Source organism: Rhinatrema bivittatum, chromosome 7 (assembly GCF_901001135.1).
Source record: "Rhinatrema bivittatum chromosome 7, aRhiBiv1.1, whole genome shotgun sequence".
Taxonomy (NCBI): domain Eukaryota; kingdom Metazoa; phylum Chordata; class Amphibia; order Gymnophiona; family Rhinatrematidae; genus Rhinatrema; species Rhinatrema bivittatum.
This window is the reverse complement of record NC_042621.1, coordinates 233,923,296-233,941,261: the sequence shown is the minus strand read 5'-3', so window position 1 is coordinate 233,941,261 and position 17,966 is coordinate 233,923,296. Positions and strand designations below refer to the sequence as shown.

Below are 17,966 nucleotides of genomic sequence, written 5' to 3'. Positions count from 1 at the left end.
TTGCCGTGTCAGAGACCTCAGCGAAAAAGTTCCCGGATGTAGAAGGGAACTTCAGTGAAGGCGCTCTCCTGCCGAAGTTCTTACACACTGCACTTTATCAGCGTGGCCCTGGGCTTGCAGTGACGTCAGCGGCCTCAGCGAAAAAGTTCCTGGGTGTAGAAGGGAACTGCAGGGAAGCCTCCAGGCACTCTCCTCACAAAGCTCTGTAACCTAAATAGCATGCAATGCTAGTGTGGTCATCACCAAAATATCCAGCCTCCCAGATTTCCTGCATAGTACTATCAGACAGATAGGAGTTTAAGTTTGTTATTCATGCCCTAGTGGTAATGAGTTCCTGCTGGGGCTGCTGAAGCATTTGATAAGTAAGTTTCAAATTGCTCAACATATGGTGGCAAGAGCAGTTTTGGACGGTTCAAGAAGAAACTCAGTAAAAAAGATGATGTCAATGTTACATTGGCTTCTGACTGAAGCACGTGCGCAGTTTAAGGTACTCATTTTGGGTTTTAAATTGATAAGAGGAGTGGGCCCAGGTTACTTACGTGATAAGCCTACTAGGAACCAACGCTCTGGTCATGGAGCTCTTCTTATGATACGGTCAACTAAGGTGGTGTGAAGGATGGAGATAATATCATTTGTATTTTCAGTAGTAGCTCTCACTCCGTGAAATAAGTTGCTTTTGGAGATTTGACAAGAAATAGAATATCTGAAGTTAGGTAAATAACCTAAGACATAACTTTTTCCTCAGTTGCAGGTAAATTCTGTGGATTATAACATCACATGTAGCAAAGTACATTTTGATGTTTTTGAGCTGAGTAAAGTTGTACTGTGTTAATATATATGTTGGGTTTGTGGACCCTTGAGCCGAGGTGGAATTGATGCAACCTACCAGAAGGAGCCCTGCAGGTCCCCTCCATTGGCAGGCAGACCCAGATGAGGCAGAGGCACAACTGGAGCTTCCCCTTTACCAGCCCATGTTCCCCTCGGGTTGAGCCTTTGGGTCCTGGGGCCGGAGATCTTAGGTGGGGGCCTCTTCTGATGGTGAAGAGATCTGTTGAGGTCACTAAGTCGGAGAAGACGTAGGTCAGGCGAATCAGGTAGCAGCCAGTGGTCAGTGGCAGATGGCAGGTGGCGGTCAGAAATATTCAGAAATCAGGCTAAAGTCAATACCGGGTATCCATCCAAAGGGAAGGAGGGACGAATAAGCAGGGCAGGAGAATGAGGAGAACAACAAGCAGGTAAAAGAGACGAAGATAACTGAAGAACTGAAGACAAGGACACTGGAACTGAAGGCGAAGAATGCTGGAGCAACTCTACTATTGAATAATAGGGAGACTTTTTACAGAGGCGAAGAAGAGAACAGGAGGGCCTTTTGTGGGCCTAATGGTGGGAGTTCATCAAGAAGTGCCGCTGGGCTTTTCCCGCTGCGAGCCCTTTAAATGGCCTGTCAGGCACGCGCTGGCCTAGAAGCCTGGGTAAGCGACAGCGGCAACCTGCCGCGAAGAACATTGGCAGTATCCTGCTGCATTGAGGCGTGGCATCCCACCGCACTGGATAGTGAGGAAGCTTGTCAGTGCTGCGGAAAGATGAGCAAGGCCCAGTTTGAGGAGTTAAGAGCAGCAGTTCGTGGAAGAAGCCCACGGACCGCCAAATGCAACAATATGATTATTTTGTTTTGATTTTATTTACAGTATTTGTATTTTATTTTTAATTAATGTATTTTAATTGGATGTATAGTGCTTTGATTGGTCTTTGGTCTTGGAAGTGGTATATAAAATGTTTAAATAAATAAATAAATAAATAAATAAATACATACATACATACATACATATCCACTATAATACTAGTTATGACTTCTCATTAAATCAGAACTTGCAATATTCCAGAGAGATTCAGCTGCATCTGACTTATTTGAATCTGATTCTTATTATCCAAATAATTTTAAATTGAATGCAGATCCAAACTTGGTCAAAGAAGGCTTGCCCATTCCTAGCTTGACCACTCATTATAAAACCTTTAGTAAAAGGACATCTGTTCATAAATACAATTATCAGTGGACTAGTAAAGATATCTTAAATAGGAATAAGAGTCGTGAGACTATAAGAGCTTGTAGCTCATCACTGTACAATGCCTATTCCTTTTTAAATTAACTGTATTTATGGTTGACTATACCAAAACTCCTAACTGAAAATCTCTCAGTATCCCTAACATCCCATACCTTGCCTGTAAGGTGTTTAACTTACTGAATTGAGGATGAGCAGTTAATCCAAAATGCAAGGTTAGGCCATGTTTTTGTCATTTTGATGGCATTGCATGCTATAGACTATTAAATTAGTCAAAAATATTTTCAAATGTTTACCTTAAGAGCAAATAATTTGGGGTATTCATGTGCAGCCTGCAGTTTAATATATGCTGATGAATTAGTGGCAAATTCAGTAGCTTCTTTTATTTTCCCAGCATCCAGAAAACATTCAAGTAGCTCTCTGTAAATCAAGCAAAAAAAAGAATTTTCACTGGGCAAAAAACTTTCTATTATTCATAAGAGATATGTTCAATAAAAAATAAACGATAAAGTACATTGTATCGTTCAGTCTTGTGGTCTTTTCTATCATCTTGTTTCTTAGATATTTTCAAAATATTTCAGACAAAGGCCTTTCAAAACAAAAACAGGTAGCCTTATGTGGAGTGTGTGTCATACTTGAATATTTATAAACAGCCTCTAAAATACTGATAAGGAAATATTATAAAAGACACTGATGCATGAACGATAATTTCCTATTATTTTCAATGGTGCAAAATTAGAACAATCTATACAATGACATAAAACTTTGATAATTGTTTTGCAATTCATACATAGGAGCTTCAAAATCTACAAGCAAAATTAATTATTTAATCCTTCCAGTTTGGCCAGGGTCCAAACAGTTCTGTCTCTCCAATGACAAAGTGGCAAGACATCAACTATTTATATTGTGCAAGTTCTCAAAATCAGTTAAAAGGCCAAAAAGGGACCGACTTCAGTTCATGGCCATCAACAGCTATAGTTGATCTTGGTCAAAAAGACAGAGGAATTTGCTGCCAATATTCCATTTGAAACTTCCATTAACAGTGAGAGGCACTGGCTCAACATCATCAATATGGTGGGTTCCAGGAGCCCTTCATCAAAAAGAGAACACTACTGTGCATACATGGGAAAAATTTCAAAATCATTTTCACAGTCCTCAGGATAAGACTATAACAGTTCTCATTTTACCTATATTCACTTTTAATAACCTCACAATCATCAGCCATTAGGGATGTGCATTCTTTTTAAAGAAATAGGACATTAGAACCAGAAGGCCATTTTCGGGGTTTTTTTTATTTTTTTATTTAATATCTTTTATATACCGTCCCTCAGAATCTATCGGAACGGTTCACAACAAATAACAATTAACATATCATATATAAAATTAATTAACATACAATATAAAACTTATGACTAAACTTTTCCAGCTAAAATTACTAATTAAAATGTTGTTTGGTTTGCTCTAAATAGAACAAACCAAAAATAACCATCTTTAAAATACCTCCCAAAATTGGTTATTTTTGGTTCATTTAAAAGTGGCCTTCTTCGACACCCTACATAGCCAGCCCTCACTTAACTTCCCAGGGTCTCCTGTGGGCTCCCTAGGCCCCTCCAAATCCCCCTCTCTAATAGGCCAGGACTTGAGCCAAGCCCAGCTGCAGACTCCCAGGAGCCCTCCAACTGCCCTTCCCACTCCTACAGGCCGATACAGTACAGTGCGCTCCGACAGAGCGCACTGTTAACACGCATTTGGATGCGCGTTTGACGCGCTAGCTTTACCCCTTATTCAGTAAGGGGTAATAGCGCGTTGAAAATGCGCGTCCAAACCCCCAAAACTAATAGCGCCCGCAACATGCAAATGCATGTTGATGACCCTATTAGTCAATCCCGCGCGATACAGTAAGTAAAATGTGCAGCCAAGCCGCACATTTTACTTTAAGAAATTAGCACCTACCCAAAGGTAGGCGTTAATTTCTGCCGGCACTGGGAAAGTGCACAGAAAAGCAGTAAAAACTGCTTTTCTGTGCACCCTCCCACTTAATATCATGGCGATATTAAGTCGGAGGTCCCAAAAGTTAAAAAAAGTTAAAAATAAAATATTTTAAATCAGCCCGCGGCTCGCGGGTTGAAAACCGGACGCTCAATTTTGCCAGCGTCTGGTTTCCGAACCCATGGCTGTCAGCGGGCTCGAGAACCGACACCGGCAAAATTGAGCGTCGGCTGTCAAACCCACTGACAGCTGCCGCTCCTGTCCAAAAAGAGGCGCTAGGGACGCGCTAGTGTCCCTAGCGGCTCTTTTTACCACGGTCCCTAATTTAAATATTTTGTCTTACTGTATCGTACGCACAGGACACCCATGTTTGGCGCTCACCCGCTCTCCCACGAACTTTACTGTATCGGCCTGCTAGAAAGTAAGTCAGGTACCTCCCCAGCCCCTACTTTCCCATTCCATGGGAGTCTTGCCAGAAGAAACAAACCGGAGTGATCCCTGCCACAGCTCTTTAAAAATGGTGTCGGTTAGCCCTGAGAACTGTGCCAAAGTGACATCAAAATGGTGCCATTCTTAGGGTTGGCCAGCACATTTCTTGTATGGATATATGTTTGTACTTTTTAAAATCCAATAGTATGCACATAAGTCGAAACTCCTCCCCAACTCCACTCTCAAATGCCTCTACTGAGTCTAAGAAAACTTATACATCAACAGGCAGTAGACATGCAAGTTTACCCACATAACATGTAAGCAATTTTGTAAAAGGCCTTTCCCATGGGTAAAACTGTTTTACCCATTGAAATGCCTTTGAACATTACTCTCTATATGCAGCAAGTAGCTATGTTCAAACATCCATGTGAAAGGGATAATGGCCCTTTTGACTGCAATTGTGTTCGCCATATAGAAGCTATTTCCGTTCCCCAATGTTAATCGGCCCAAAGATAAAGGACTGGTTAGTTTAGAGGAAACCCCTCCCGAGCCCTCATCCATAACCCCCTCCAGGAACTCTGATTTAATTCTCTCCTATCCCCCCGAAGACCACATTCACCTGCCGTCACTAAACCCCCCACCCCACCCCACACACACACACGCTCTGGCGTTTTCAGGTCCCTCTTGGATTCCACAGTACTTGTGATTGCTTATTCCTTAACCTCTGTGGCATTTCCCCTACCAGAAGGAGGAGACTCCTTTACCTCCTGTTGGATTGTCATCATTGCCAAAGTGGCGCCACTTAGTGCTGCTTCACACTTTGACTCTCATATGCAGGTGAGCATGTGAAGCAACAGTAAGTGGCAATAATATAGCAGCTATGATGAGCTGGCAGAAGAAAAGGGACTCTTCATGCCGGTAGGAGAACAGGGAAATAGATGAAGCTGGGAAGGGATTTTTAATGAGGTGGATGGCCAGGTTATAAATTGGGAGGGGGAGAGGAGATCAAAGAAATAATGCCACCCTTCCACATGAAAAGTTTTGCTACATTTTGCAGGTTTGTAAATAGGGGGATAATAGTTAATAAGCTGATTATTACTCTATTTGCATAATTTACCTTAAATTACTGTCGCATTTATTTTGAATGCAACCTTGAATGATTAATTTAGCACTTCAGTGAATCAGTCCTAAAATGTTATCGCAGGCTCCCTATCAGTCAAAACTGACTATAAGATTAAAGTGCTTACATGATAAGTGTTGCCCTCCAGTCATGGTCTTCTTCGTGGACCTGCTCCAAAGCTTTTATAATCTGAATCAGGCTGGGAATAACCACATGCCGATATCCAGGCCTTAAGAAAGGTCTGGCTAGCTGCCAGTGAAGGATTGAGGCATTATATATCAAAAAATAGTATCTGAAAAGTAAAAGGTCATTTTTACAGATGACATACAGTAAACACACTGCAAAGAAAAGCTTAATTTACCATATTATTCCTAAAATGACATAATTTTTTTTATTTTAGTATGCTCATCTAAGGGAATGTTAAGACCAAACATGAATATTTTTAATCAGATTTTTTTCAAGCCTTCATTTATCTCCAAGAAACAGTTTTGGAGAAAAAGTCCATAAACCATTATTAACCAGGTAGACATGGGAAAATCACTGCTTATCCATGGGTGTAAGTAACATGGAACCTATCTGCTATTTGGAATCCTGCCAGGAACTTATTACTTGCAGGCCGATACAGTACAGTGCACTCCGATACACGGGCCCTAATTTGAATAATTTTATTTACTGAATCGCGCGCACAGGAGAGTGGCCTGTGCGCTCGCCCGCTCTCCCGCGATTTTTACTGTATCGGCCTGTTGGTTTGGCCATGGTTTAGAAAAAAAATACCAGGCTTGATAGATTCTTTGTCTGACCCAGATTCTTATTTCCGTATGACTTATACAGAGGCAATATTACCACTTATTTTCTGCCGACCATTCCTCACCATATGCAACAAGCATCTTTTTCAAATTTTGCCATTGCTTTATCTGTTTCATAAGTAGAAATAAAGGCAACTGAAAGCTGCTAGTGAACAGGTGACATGTTGTATTGTATTAACTAGCAAGCAACACATAAGGTTAAAATAGCAACAGAGACAGCAAGTAGAAAATCGTTGGAGATTTTAATCTGCCGGATGTAGACTGGAGAATCCCTTCTCCAGAATCTAACAATAGTAGAGAGATAGTGGATGCCCTGCAAGGGGCTCTGTTCAAACAAATGGTAACGGAATCCACGAGGGAGGGAGCTATACTCGATTTAGTGCTTACTAATGGAGATAATGTCGCTAATGTTCAGGTGGGTGCCCACCTCAGCACCAGTGATAATCAAACGGTATGGTTTTGTATCACAAATAGGATTTGGAGAAGAAGCACGAAGACCCAAGTTTTGCAGTTCAAAAACACGGACATTGATGAAATGGGGAAATACCTGGAGGAAGAACTAAAAGTCTGGGAGAACAAGAGAGATGTGGAACAACAATGGACCAAACTAAAAGGAGCAATTACCAAGGCAACTTACTCTGAAGAGAGAGCGGTGTTAACCGGAGTGCCGCAAGGATCGGTGTTGGGACCAGTCCTGCTCAATATCTTTGTGAGCGACATTGCGGATGGAATAGAAGGTAAGGTTTGTCTTTTTGCGGATGATACTAAGATCTGCAATATAGTGGTGAAGACTAAAACAGTAAAGGATTTCAAAGGGGCATGGGATAAACACTGTGGATCCATAAAGGCTAGAGGATGGGAATGAAGAGAAGAGCCATGGGGATGGAGTACTGGAGTGGAGGCTACTACCTGGTGATTACTACCCTTACTCATTAAGCCTTCGCACGGTTAATGCAACTCCAACATTGCTCTCTGCTTCAACTGTAAGGGGAAATTTGGAAAAGAGGATTTGCATTCAGATAATAACCAACAAGGACTGAACTTCACAGTCTGGGTAAACAAATAAGCTTGGGGGTAGCTTGCTTATTACGACAGTTACTACCCTAAACCAATTAAGCCTGATACATCACTTTCAATGCATATACAGCGTTGCTCTCTGCTTCTACAGCAGGGGGGAATGTGGAAAAGAAGATTTGCATTCAGACAACAACCAAAAAGGACTGAACTTCACAATCTGGGTAAACAAATAAGCAGAGGTAGCTTGTTTATTACGGCGGTTACTACCCTAAACCAATTAAGCCTGATATATCACTTTGAATGCATATATAGCACTGCTCTTTGCTTCAACGGTAGGGGGAAATGTGGAAAACAGGACTTATATTCAGACAATATCCAGCAAGGCACTGATCTGTGCAGTTTGGTAACCAAGCATCGGGGTAACTTGCTTGATGCGGCAGTTACTACCCTTAACCATTAAGCCTTATGCTCACCTTAGATGCAACTCCAACATTACTATCTGCATCAATGACAGGGGATGGCATGAAATTTGAATCAAACAGTTACCAACAAGGGCCCTGAACTTGGTGGTTGATGAAACAGATAAGTATGGGAAAATAAGTGTAGGAGCTTGCTGGGCAGACTGGATGGGCGGATTGGTCTTTTTCTGTCATCATATCTATGTTTCTATGTTTCTATGAAAACAGTGAAAAGCAAGTTGGCTTACAGTGAACGGTGTTTTCCGAAGATAGCAGATGAATTAGCCATTCTGTCTGGGTACGTCCTCCATGCCACTAGGTGGCGGAGCTCTCTAAGATTACCCAAAGTCTTTAGATGAGGTGTTCCCTCCCGCCTGTCCCTGTGCCTGCTTGAGGCTCCTCAGTCCATGTCAAAGCAAGAAGATATGCAATATTGGAACTGTCTGGGCAGGCGGGAGGGTCAGCATGGCTAATTCATCTGCTATCTACGGAAAACACCATTTATGGTAAGCAAACTTGTTTTTTCTCCATAGATAAGCAGCTGAATTAGCCATGTTGTCTGGGAGTCCCCAGCTGAAGTATTGAGCATAGTAGGCATGTAGTCATTTGTATGTCAGTGAGCGCTCAATACATAGTAGGAGGTGGACAGTTCTGAAATAGTTGAACTATTTAGTGTTCTTTTGGAGAATTATCCGCCCCATCTTTGCGTCATCCTCCACCTGTTTGTCCAAACAATTGTGGGATGCGAAGGTGTGAAGTGAAGACCATGTGGCTGCTTTGCAGATATCTAACAGAGACACATCATGAAAGTGAGCAACAGATGCAGCCATGGCACGTATTTGGTGTGCTTTGGGTGTGGTAGATAATGATTCCGAACGTTTTTGATAACAAAATTCTATGCAGTTGGTAAGCCAGGAAGATAATGTTCTCTTTGATACAGGAAGACCTGGCGCGTTTGGATTAAATGAGAGGAAGAGTTGCGAAGGTCTCGTCGGAGATTGAATGCATTGTTTATAATATGCAAGAGCACGTTTACAGTCTAAGGAATGAAGACGCCGCTCGCTGGCGTTTGTGTGTGGTTTTGGATGAAAAATCGGAAGTGTTATGGTTTGATTTAATTGAAATGTAGAAATTACGTTAGGTGAAAGTTAGGGTGCATACGTAGTGTAACTTTGTCAAGGTAAAATTCCAAGTAAGGAGAATAGTGAACCAGTGCTTGAAGTTTGCTGATTCTTCATGCGTAAGTTAGGGCGATTAAGAACAGCACTTTCCAGGAAAGGTATCTAGGATGGCAGCTGTGCAGTCGTTCAAAAGGTGATAAGATAAGTTGTTCCAGGATTGGATTAACATCCCAAGGCAATGGGGGTTTCTTGATTGGAGGTCGTAAATGTAGAACGCCCTTCATAAATCGGGAAACTAGAGTATGACATGCTATAGATTCTCCATTGAGAGGATTGTGATATGCTGATATCGCGCTGAAATGAACACGTAAGGAAGCGGTAGGCAAACCTTGTGTATAAAGGATGTGGAGATAAGACAATAGCCTTTCAGGTGGGCATGTGAGTGGATCAATGTCCATAGAGGAACACCATGCAGTATAACATTTCCATTTACGTTGATAGTTTAGACAGATGGATAGTTTCCTTGATGCCACTAAAATATCTTGAAGTTGTGGAGATATGTTTAGGTTTTGGAATGTGAGTCTTTCAATCTCCATGCAGTGAGATTCAAGGATGCGTGGAGTGGATGGAGTAGTGAACCCTTTTGCTGGGTGAGAAGAGTGGGGGCATTCCCCAGAGAAATTGGTTTGCAGACTGATAGTTGGAGTAGGTAAGAGTACCATAGCTGACACGGCCATGCTGGTGCAATCAGAATTAGGTTCACTTTGTCCTCGATGCATCTCTGTATTGTGCGTAAGATCAAGGGAATTGGTGGAAATGCGTACAGGAGATGTTGAGACCAATCCAATAGGAATGCGTCTTGTATCAGTCGGTGAACACTGGAATAAAATGAGCAAAAGAGGGGAACCTATCTGTTGTGTTATTTGAGGAAGATCACAAATTGAAAATATTCTGTCGGCCACGCACTGGTCTAATTCCCACTCGCGTTGGTGAAAAATCCTGCTCAACTGTCCCCTTTGGTATTATTGATTCCTGGGATATATGTGGCTTGTAGGGAGATTCCCCTGCTGTGAAACCAGTCCAGAATCTCTACCGTTTTTTTGCAGAGGTTCCATGAACCGGACCCTCCTTGTTTGTTTACGTAAAACATCGCCTCTTGGTTGTCAGTATGGATCATGATGACATGATGCTGTAGTTTGTGCTCGAAAGCTCGTAGAGCATATTTTATGGCTCGTAGTTCCAGGAGATTGATGTGATAAGTCCGTTCCTGGAATGACCACAATCCTTGAGTTTGAAGGTTGGCAAGATGGGCTCCCCATCCTGTGGGAGAGGCATCCGTGTCAAGAATCAATTGATGGCGGAGAGGCCTTAGTGGTGAGCCTTCTGTCAACGCTGGTGGGCAAATCCACCAGTGAAGGTCCGTCTTCATGCTGTTGGTGAGTCTCACTTGAGTGGACAAAGGGCTTCGAAACTGCGACCATTGGTGTTTTAAGCCCCATTGAAGACGACGGATGTGAAGTCTTGTGTTCGGGACTACATATGTACATGCTGCCATATGACCCAGCACAGTCAAGATTTGGCGGGCTGAGTAGGTCGCAAGTTTTAATAGATGTTGGGCTATAGAATTAAGCACTATTGCCCTGGGTTGAGGCAAGAAAGCTTTGTCCCGAATGGTGTTTATGGATGCTCCTATAAAGACCAAGCTCTGGGTAGGTTGAAGATGAAATTTTTCGTATTTTATGAGAAGACCCAGATTGTCTAGGCAATTGATTGTTTGCATTAAACTGTTTTGGAGGAGATTGGGAGTTGGTAGCCAATCGTCCAGATAAGGAAATATTTGAATCCCCTGACGATGGAGGTGTGCCACCACTATCGCTAGGAATTTGGTAAATACCCTGGGAGCAGATGAGAGGCCGAAGGGAAGAACTTTGTATTGAAAATGTCTTTTTCCCACCTGAAAACAAAGATAATTCCAAGATTTTGGATGCATTGGGATATGAGCATATGCATCCTTTAAATCTAAGGAGCACATCCAATCCATGGGTTGCAGGAATGGAAGGATTGATTTGAGAGAGGTCATTTTGAATTTTTCCATTCAAATGTATTTGTTGAAGAAGCGCAGGTCCAGAATTGGACATAGACCTCCGGATTTCTTGGGAATGAGGAAGTATTTTGAATAAAATCCCTTCAGATGTTGGGAGGTGTGTACTTCCTGTATATAATGTTGTTGAAGTAAGTGACTGACCTCTTGAAGGAGAGTCTCCCGATGAATACTCTGAGATCTTTTGGTACTCAAATGCGGAAGAAGAGGCGGGGATGAAAAACTGAGGGAATATCCATCTTTTATTATGGTCAGGACTCAGGAATCCGTTGTGATATTGCTTCGAGTGAAGAAGTGGGAAAGTCAACCTCCTACTGTCTGGGCGTGTAATGGTGGCGGCATTATTTCTAAAAACTCTGTTGGTTTTTAGGAGTTGAGGGCCCGCAGTCCGGCGCGGTCGACGAGGTACGCGTGGAGTTGATGAGAAGCTGGTTGTCGGAAAGGCTGTTGGCGGTTTGGTTGGTATGGTTGAGGCCTATAGGTAGTATAAGGCCGATACTGTCATCTCTGGAAATGTCTTTTGTATGAACTGAATTGATGTTTAGATGCTGAAGAATCAAGTTGAGTTTAAAAAGTACAGCTACTTTCTGCTCCTTTAACTTCACCACAGTTTCGGTAAGTTTATCGCCGAACAAGTTATCAGGTCGACAGGGCAGGTTAGTCAGCTTATCGTGAACGTCTTCACGTATGGAACTTGCACGTAACCATGCCAGTCTCCTGGCTGCTATAGCATTGGCTGTTGTTTTCGCAGAGGTTTCAAACCCCTCGTAAATGGAACATACCAAAAGCCGAAGTCCATCTTCCATATCATGGAATTCAGATGGAAGTGTATTATCCGCCGAATATTGTTGTAGCAAAGATTTTAAGCATTGAAGGCATTCAAAAAGGATTGAAGGCATTCAAAAAGATACTGAGCTACATAGAATTGAGTGCCGGGAAAAATAGTGGAAACTATTCTCAAGATCAAAATCATAGAGCGTATAGAAAGACATGGTTTAATGGAACACAGTCAACATGGATTTATCCAAGGGAAGTCTTGCCTAACAAATCTGCTTCATTTTTTTTGAAGAGGTTAATAAACATGTGGATAAATGTGAACCGGTAGATGTAGTATATTTGGATTTTCAGAAGGCATTTGACAAAGTCCCTGATGAGAGGCTTCTAAGGAAGCTAAAAAGTCATGGGATAGGAGGCGGTGTCCTTTCCTGGATTACAAATTGGTTAAAAGACAGGAAACAGAGAGTAGGATTAAATGGTCAATTTTCTCAATGGAAAAGGGTAAACAGTGGAGTGCCTCAGTGATCTGTACCTGGACCGGTGCTTTTCAATATATATATAAATGATCTGGAAAGGAATATGACAAGTGTGGTTATCAAATTTGCAGATGATATAAAATTATTCAGAGTAGTTAAATCACAAGCGGACTGTGATACATTACAGGAGGACCTTGCAAGACTGAAAGATTGGGCATCCAAATGGCAGATGAAATTTAATGTGGACAAGTGCAAGGTGTTGCATATAGGAAAAATAACCCTTGCTGTAGTTACACGATGTTAGGCTCCATATTAGGAGCTACCACCCAGGAAAAAGATCTAGGCATCATAGTGGATAATACTTTAAAATCGTCGGCTCAGTGTGCTGCAGCAGTCAAAAAAGCAAACAGAATGCTAGGAATTATTAGGAAGGGAATGGTTAATAAAACGGAAAATGTCATAATGCCTCTATATCGCTCCATGGTGAGACCGCACCTTGAATACTGTGTACAATTCTGGTCGCCGCATCTCAAGAAAGATATAGTTGCGATAGAGAAGGTACAGAGAAGGGCAACCAAAATGATAAGGGGGATGGAACAGCTCCCCTATGAGGAAAGGCTGAAGAGGTTAGGGCTGTTCAGCTTGGAGAAGAGACGGCTGTGGGGGGATATGATAGAGGTCTTTAAGATCATGAGAGGTCTTGAATGAGTAGATGTGAATCGGTTATTTACACTTTCGAATAATAGAAGGACTAGGGGGCATTCCATGAAGTTAGCAAGTAGCACATTTAAGACTAGTTGGAGAAAATTATTTTTCACTCAATGCACAATAAAGCTCTGGAATTTGTTGCTAGAGGATGTGGTTAGTGCAGTTAGTGTAGCTGGGTTCAAAAAAGGTTTGGATAAGTTCTTGGAGGAGAAGTCCATTAACGGCTATGAATCAAGTTTACTAAGGGAATAGCCACTGCTATTAATTGCATCAGTAGCATGGGATCTTCTTAGTGTTTGGGTAATTGCCAGGTTCTTGTGGCCTGGTTTGGCCTCTGTTGGAAACAGGATGTTGGGCTTGATGGACCGTTGGTCTGACCCAGCATGGCAATTTCTTATGTTCTTATGATGGTTCTGTATCTTTGCGTTAAGGATTCCTGATTGATACGCTTTCCGTGAAAGTCATCTAAATTTTTGTTGTCTTTGCCGAGCAGATTATTTGAATGGAAGCGAGATTTGCGTGCCTTTTGCATGGCTGATTCAACCACAACAGACATGTGCGGTAACTGCACGTTGGCGTAAAAAGGGGAATCTCGCATCCTATATTTCATGTCCATTTTCCTTGAAGTTGGAGTCGTGGAGTTTGGAGAATCCCAAGTCTTTTCTAAAAGAGTTTCCAGCACTGGATGAGAAGGGAGTGCTGTAGGTTCAGCCGGTGTATCAAATATTTTTAATACACCAAACATCTCTTGTCTAGGATCAGGAGTCTTTGTCGTTTCTACTCCTAATCAGTGGCTCACTTTCTCCAAAAATTGGGAGTATGTGAGATCCTCCAGTGGTGATACTGGTTCTGGAGGCAAATCCTATGGGTCAGACGGGTAGCCGGTTGATGACCCTGGCGATGAAGGTGAAGGAGGAGAATCTACTGGCCGAGGAGATGGTCTGGCAGGCAGCATCCTCTGTGCTGGCTCTGGTATAGGTGCTGAAGGCACCTCTATCGGTGGATCAGGGTTTGGTAGATTTTGTTGCTGAACCGATGTTAGAAATTGTGATAAAATAGAGGTAATCTGTGTCACTGTATCAGATACCGATAGTGATGTAGGGGGTCTGATATTCGGTTGTTGACCCAATAGAGGTACTGCTGCCTTGAGGATGTCCTGGTTCGGTCCTTGAGGACGTCCAACATCCTCAAGTGGATAAGGGAGTTTGGAATGTAGAGGTTATTGATATAAGGATTTCCTACGACGCTGAGATGGAGTAGAAAGTCCTGAAAAAATCTCAGATGAATGGGAAGAACCCCCCGATAAATGTGGAAGAGATAAAGAATCCTCCGAGTCCACCACTAAAAGTGGGGATGGACTCCTAGGCCTTTTATGACCTGATGTGTGCTTCTTATATTGTTTTACAGGTTGCTGAGATGTAGATACGCTGCTGCATCGATCTTCGTCAGGAGTTTCTGGGTGTCGATGCTCTTCAGATGTTTCAGTGCGTCAGTGCTTCTCTGCTGCGTCGGTGAGTCGACGCTGCTCCGATGCACCAGCACGTTGATCTTTCCCTGAGGCCTCGGGGCGCCGCTGAGTCGGCTTATCCATAGGTCTCGACGCATCCGACGCAGGCTGCATCAATGGTGCGTCCCCAGCCGTTTGCATTGAAGGATTTTAAATTTTCTTTTTCTGCTTGTGGCCTGGAGGGTCAGCAGAGGTGGACCTCTGATGGGCATGGGTCTTGGGAATTGACTGTGGTCCCGGAGCCGACCTGGCTGAAGCATTAGAGGGAGCATACAAGCCCACTGCCTCCTCTCTGAGCTGGGCAATCCGTGCTGCTCTCTGGCGCTGCGCCCTTGGGGACATCCGTCCACAATCAGAACAGTTTGCCTGATCATGTTTTGGACCAAGGCAAATGTAACAATATTGATGTCTGTCGGTTACAGACATTATCTTACCACAGTCACAGAATTTAAACCCTGGACGAGGCATGATGTAAGTATTCTGTGTGAAATTTTTAAGTTTTGAAGAAATAATTAAAGTTTTTCTCTTCAGAGCAACTTTTCCTCACAAGAACTGTAGAGCTCGCGTGCAGTTAGTCGCGAGGTGCATGCGGAAAAAAACAGACTGAGAAGCCTCGAGCAGGCACAGGGACAGGCAGGAGGGAAAACCTCATCTAAAGATTTTGGGTGATCTTAGAGAGCTCCGCCACCTAGTGGCACGGAGGACGTACCCAGACAGCATGGCTAATTCAGCTGTTTATCTATGGGAAAATAAAACAATCAGCTATAAGGTGGCATCAATCTATAAGTTAACATCAGTAACATCTCCCTTTTCTTTGTTCAGGATCAGGCTAATTTTAAAATGAGCATGCATACGCCCATACACTTGCATATCAGCGCACAAGTGGAGATATGCTGGAAGTTTAAATCATGTGTGCACAAGCACGATTGGATGCGCATTTTGGACACGCAGCCATACTCCTGATGCAAAACGGGGGTTAGCAGGTCCAAAATGCAAGTCCAATCAAGCACGTAGCTAATGGCACTCATCATATGTAAAGTACATGTAGATGAGGCTATTAGCTAATCACTGCAATGCAAAATATTTTCCATGCAACCAATGCGCCTTTACAACACAGCAAATTTTATGCCAGCCCAGGACTGGCATAAAGGTCTGCCACGCTCAAGGGCTCATTGTAAAAACCACAAATGCTCTTCTTTTGTTCTGGTGTTACATAGTCTTGAAGAATACAAGGTGATATCAGTGATACTAGAACAATGGAGAAGTGCACCACCCACCAAGGAGTTTGTTAAGTTTATGAAATTTAAAATAGAAAAATGTAATAGAAAACAGGAACATAAGACAATTAATAGAACCAGATCAGGAAATAATTCAGGGTTTGTTATCAATGGAACTAACAATTATTTTTCAATTTTCTCTTTAATGATTAAAAAAAATTCTCACCTTGGCTGTGGCTTTGCAAACGCTATTGCTTTCAGAAGATATACCAATGACTTCTCAAATGTCTTCTAAAACAGAAATAGGAAAACTTGGATTTACATAAAAAGGAGTATGAAAGAATTGCAATGCTTAATGACTAACCTGTCCTATTGACCCCAAGGCCACTCAGGATTTTAGGATGTCCACAATGACTGTGCATGAGACATATGTATACAATGAAAACCCAGAACATACAAATTTATCTCATGCATATTCACTGCATATCGCGTGTGGAATCAATAAGATAGGTTTGGGAGCCACTGCATTAGGATGAGCTCTTCTTACATGAGGTGACCATATAACTCCATGCCACAAGGAAAAGGCTGAGCCAATCAGGATTTTCCCCCACTGCATGCACGGATATATATCGTAATTCTGTTATTCTTAAGAAAATCAAAACTACAGGCCGTTCAGCACTTATGCTACGTAGTGTGCTATGAACTAAGGCTCCAACATTCACACTAAATCAGTCCCCCTCTTTACTTCCAATTCCCAGTTGCTTGCCCTTGTTACAATGTAACTTTACGCTTCTTCTTTTCCGTCTCATGTTACTCCGCCGTTGTTAAAAATTTAGTTCTATGTAAACCGAGTTGATTTGATTTGTATCAAGAAAGTCAGTATATAAAAGCCTTAAATAAATAGAAGAAATAAATAAATACATTTGTGAGTGGGTATGTACAAAAATGGGTGTATATTCACATGTAAGCAAGAGAACATCATGTGCATGTTTGACTTTATCTGGTACGTGGGAAATATCATGCTGTGCTCTATATCATGTGCTATTTCGCACATGTCAATTAAGGCCTAAAATTTAACACCCCCTTTGGAGCAGGTGTAAAATATTAGCATTTCCATAGGGCAGGCACACTAACATTTAATAGAGGGAGAGGACCTGTCATCTGAGTCTCCATCCAGCACACAGCAGTACCCTGGGTCTCTCCCACCACAAAGATAAATGGACCTTGGTGCCCTAATATCTCTCCAAAACCCCAAAATCAAGGGGCCTCCATGCACCAATCTCCCATTTACTCTGGCCTGGCCTCCCTCCCTTATTCCCCACTGACTCCAAGAAAAAAGTGGCCACAGTGCCTGATGCTTCCCCAACTTTCACTTTCTAAGTAGAAAAGTCACAGTGCTAGATGTCACCCCCAACACCATCCCCAAGACCATCAGGCCTCTGTACCTTAATGCCACCTGTCCCCCTGCCTCCCTATTCCAGCACATCCTTGTCCCAACTTATCCCTTCCAATTAGGCCATAAGGCACTGGCTGATCTCTTGTGCTCTTGAGTGGGAAAAAGTAACATAAGATTCAGCCGTTACCATTTTGGAAGTCAACAGCAGTGAGGCAGGATACAGTCATATTCTTTCCTGCCCCCATTTACCTCTTTGCCTCATTAAAAAGGATAGGCAGGAGGCATATAGACCTCTGGTTCTTGGATAGGACTGAGAGAGACTTCGGGTATTGCCGCCAGTTTTTTTCTTGCTGTTGGGGTGGTGGGGATAAACATCAGACACTACTGCTTGGTATCAGAGGTTTGGGGAATGAAATTCCCCATGTCAATTGATCCTTTCACTGGCTGGTTAGCACAGGGATTTCAATATGCAGTTATTGTACATGCTGTACTGTTTGGGGTACCATACATGCTAGTTCTATATACTTACTATAAATGGAAGGTCCAAAGAAACAAACCGGAAACCGATCCAATATTACAAGTAGCGACCAAAAGAGGAAGATCGGTAAATACCAAGGATACTTTATTAGCACAAACTGTCATAAAAAGCCCGACTCAGGCCAAGTTTCGCTCTGTTCTGAGCTGCTTCAGGGGCTATGGAGTTACTGCTATATGTAAGGTGGTCTGCTTGTTGCAATCATATACATTGGAACACAGCTTGATGTTTATCTTGAACTGTTTGAGC

General features: G+C 42.5%; 1 protein-coding gene across 2 annotated transcripts in view; it reads right to left on the bottom strand.

Moving 5' to 3' along the window:
* CFAP46 (cilia and flagella associated protein 46) overlaps window positions 1–17,966 on the bottom strand; it is an 831,934-nt gene that overhangs the window by 761,685 nt on the left and 52,283 nt on the right. For both annotated transcript variants that reach the window (XM_029609979.1, XM_029609980.1), the window contains exons 5-7: window positions 16,013–16,077; window positions 5,726–5,890; window positions 2,357–2,480 (exon numbers count right to left, since the gene is read on the bottom strand). In XM_029609979.1, coding sequence (XP_029465839.1) covers window positions 2,357–2,480; window positions 5,726–5,890; window positions 16,013–16,077 — 354 coding nt within the window. The remainder of the gene's footprint in view (window positions 1–2,356; window positions 2,481–5,725; window positions 5,891–16,012; window positions 16,078–17,966) is intronic.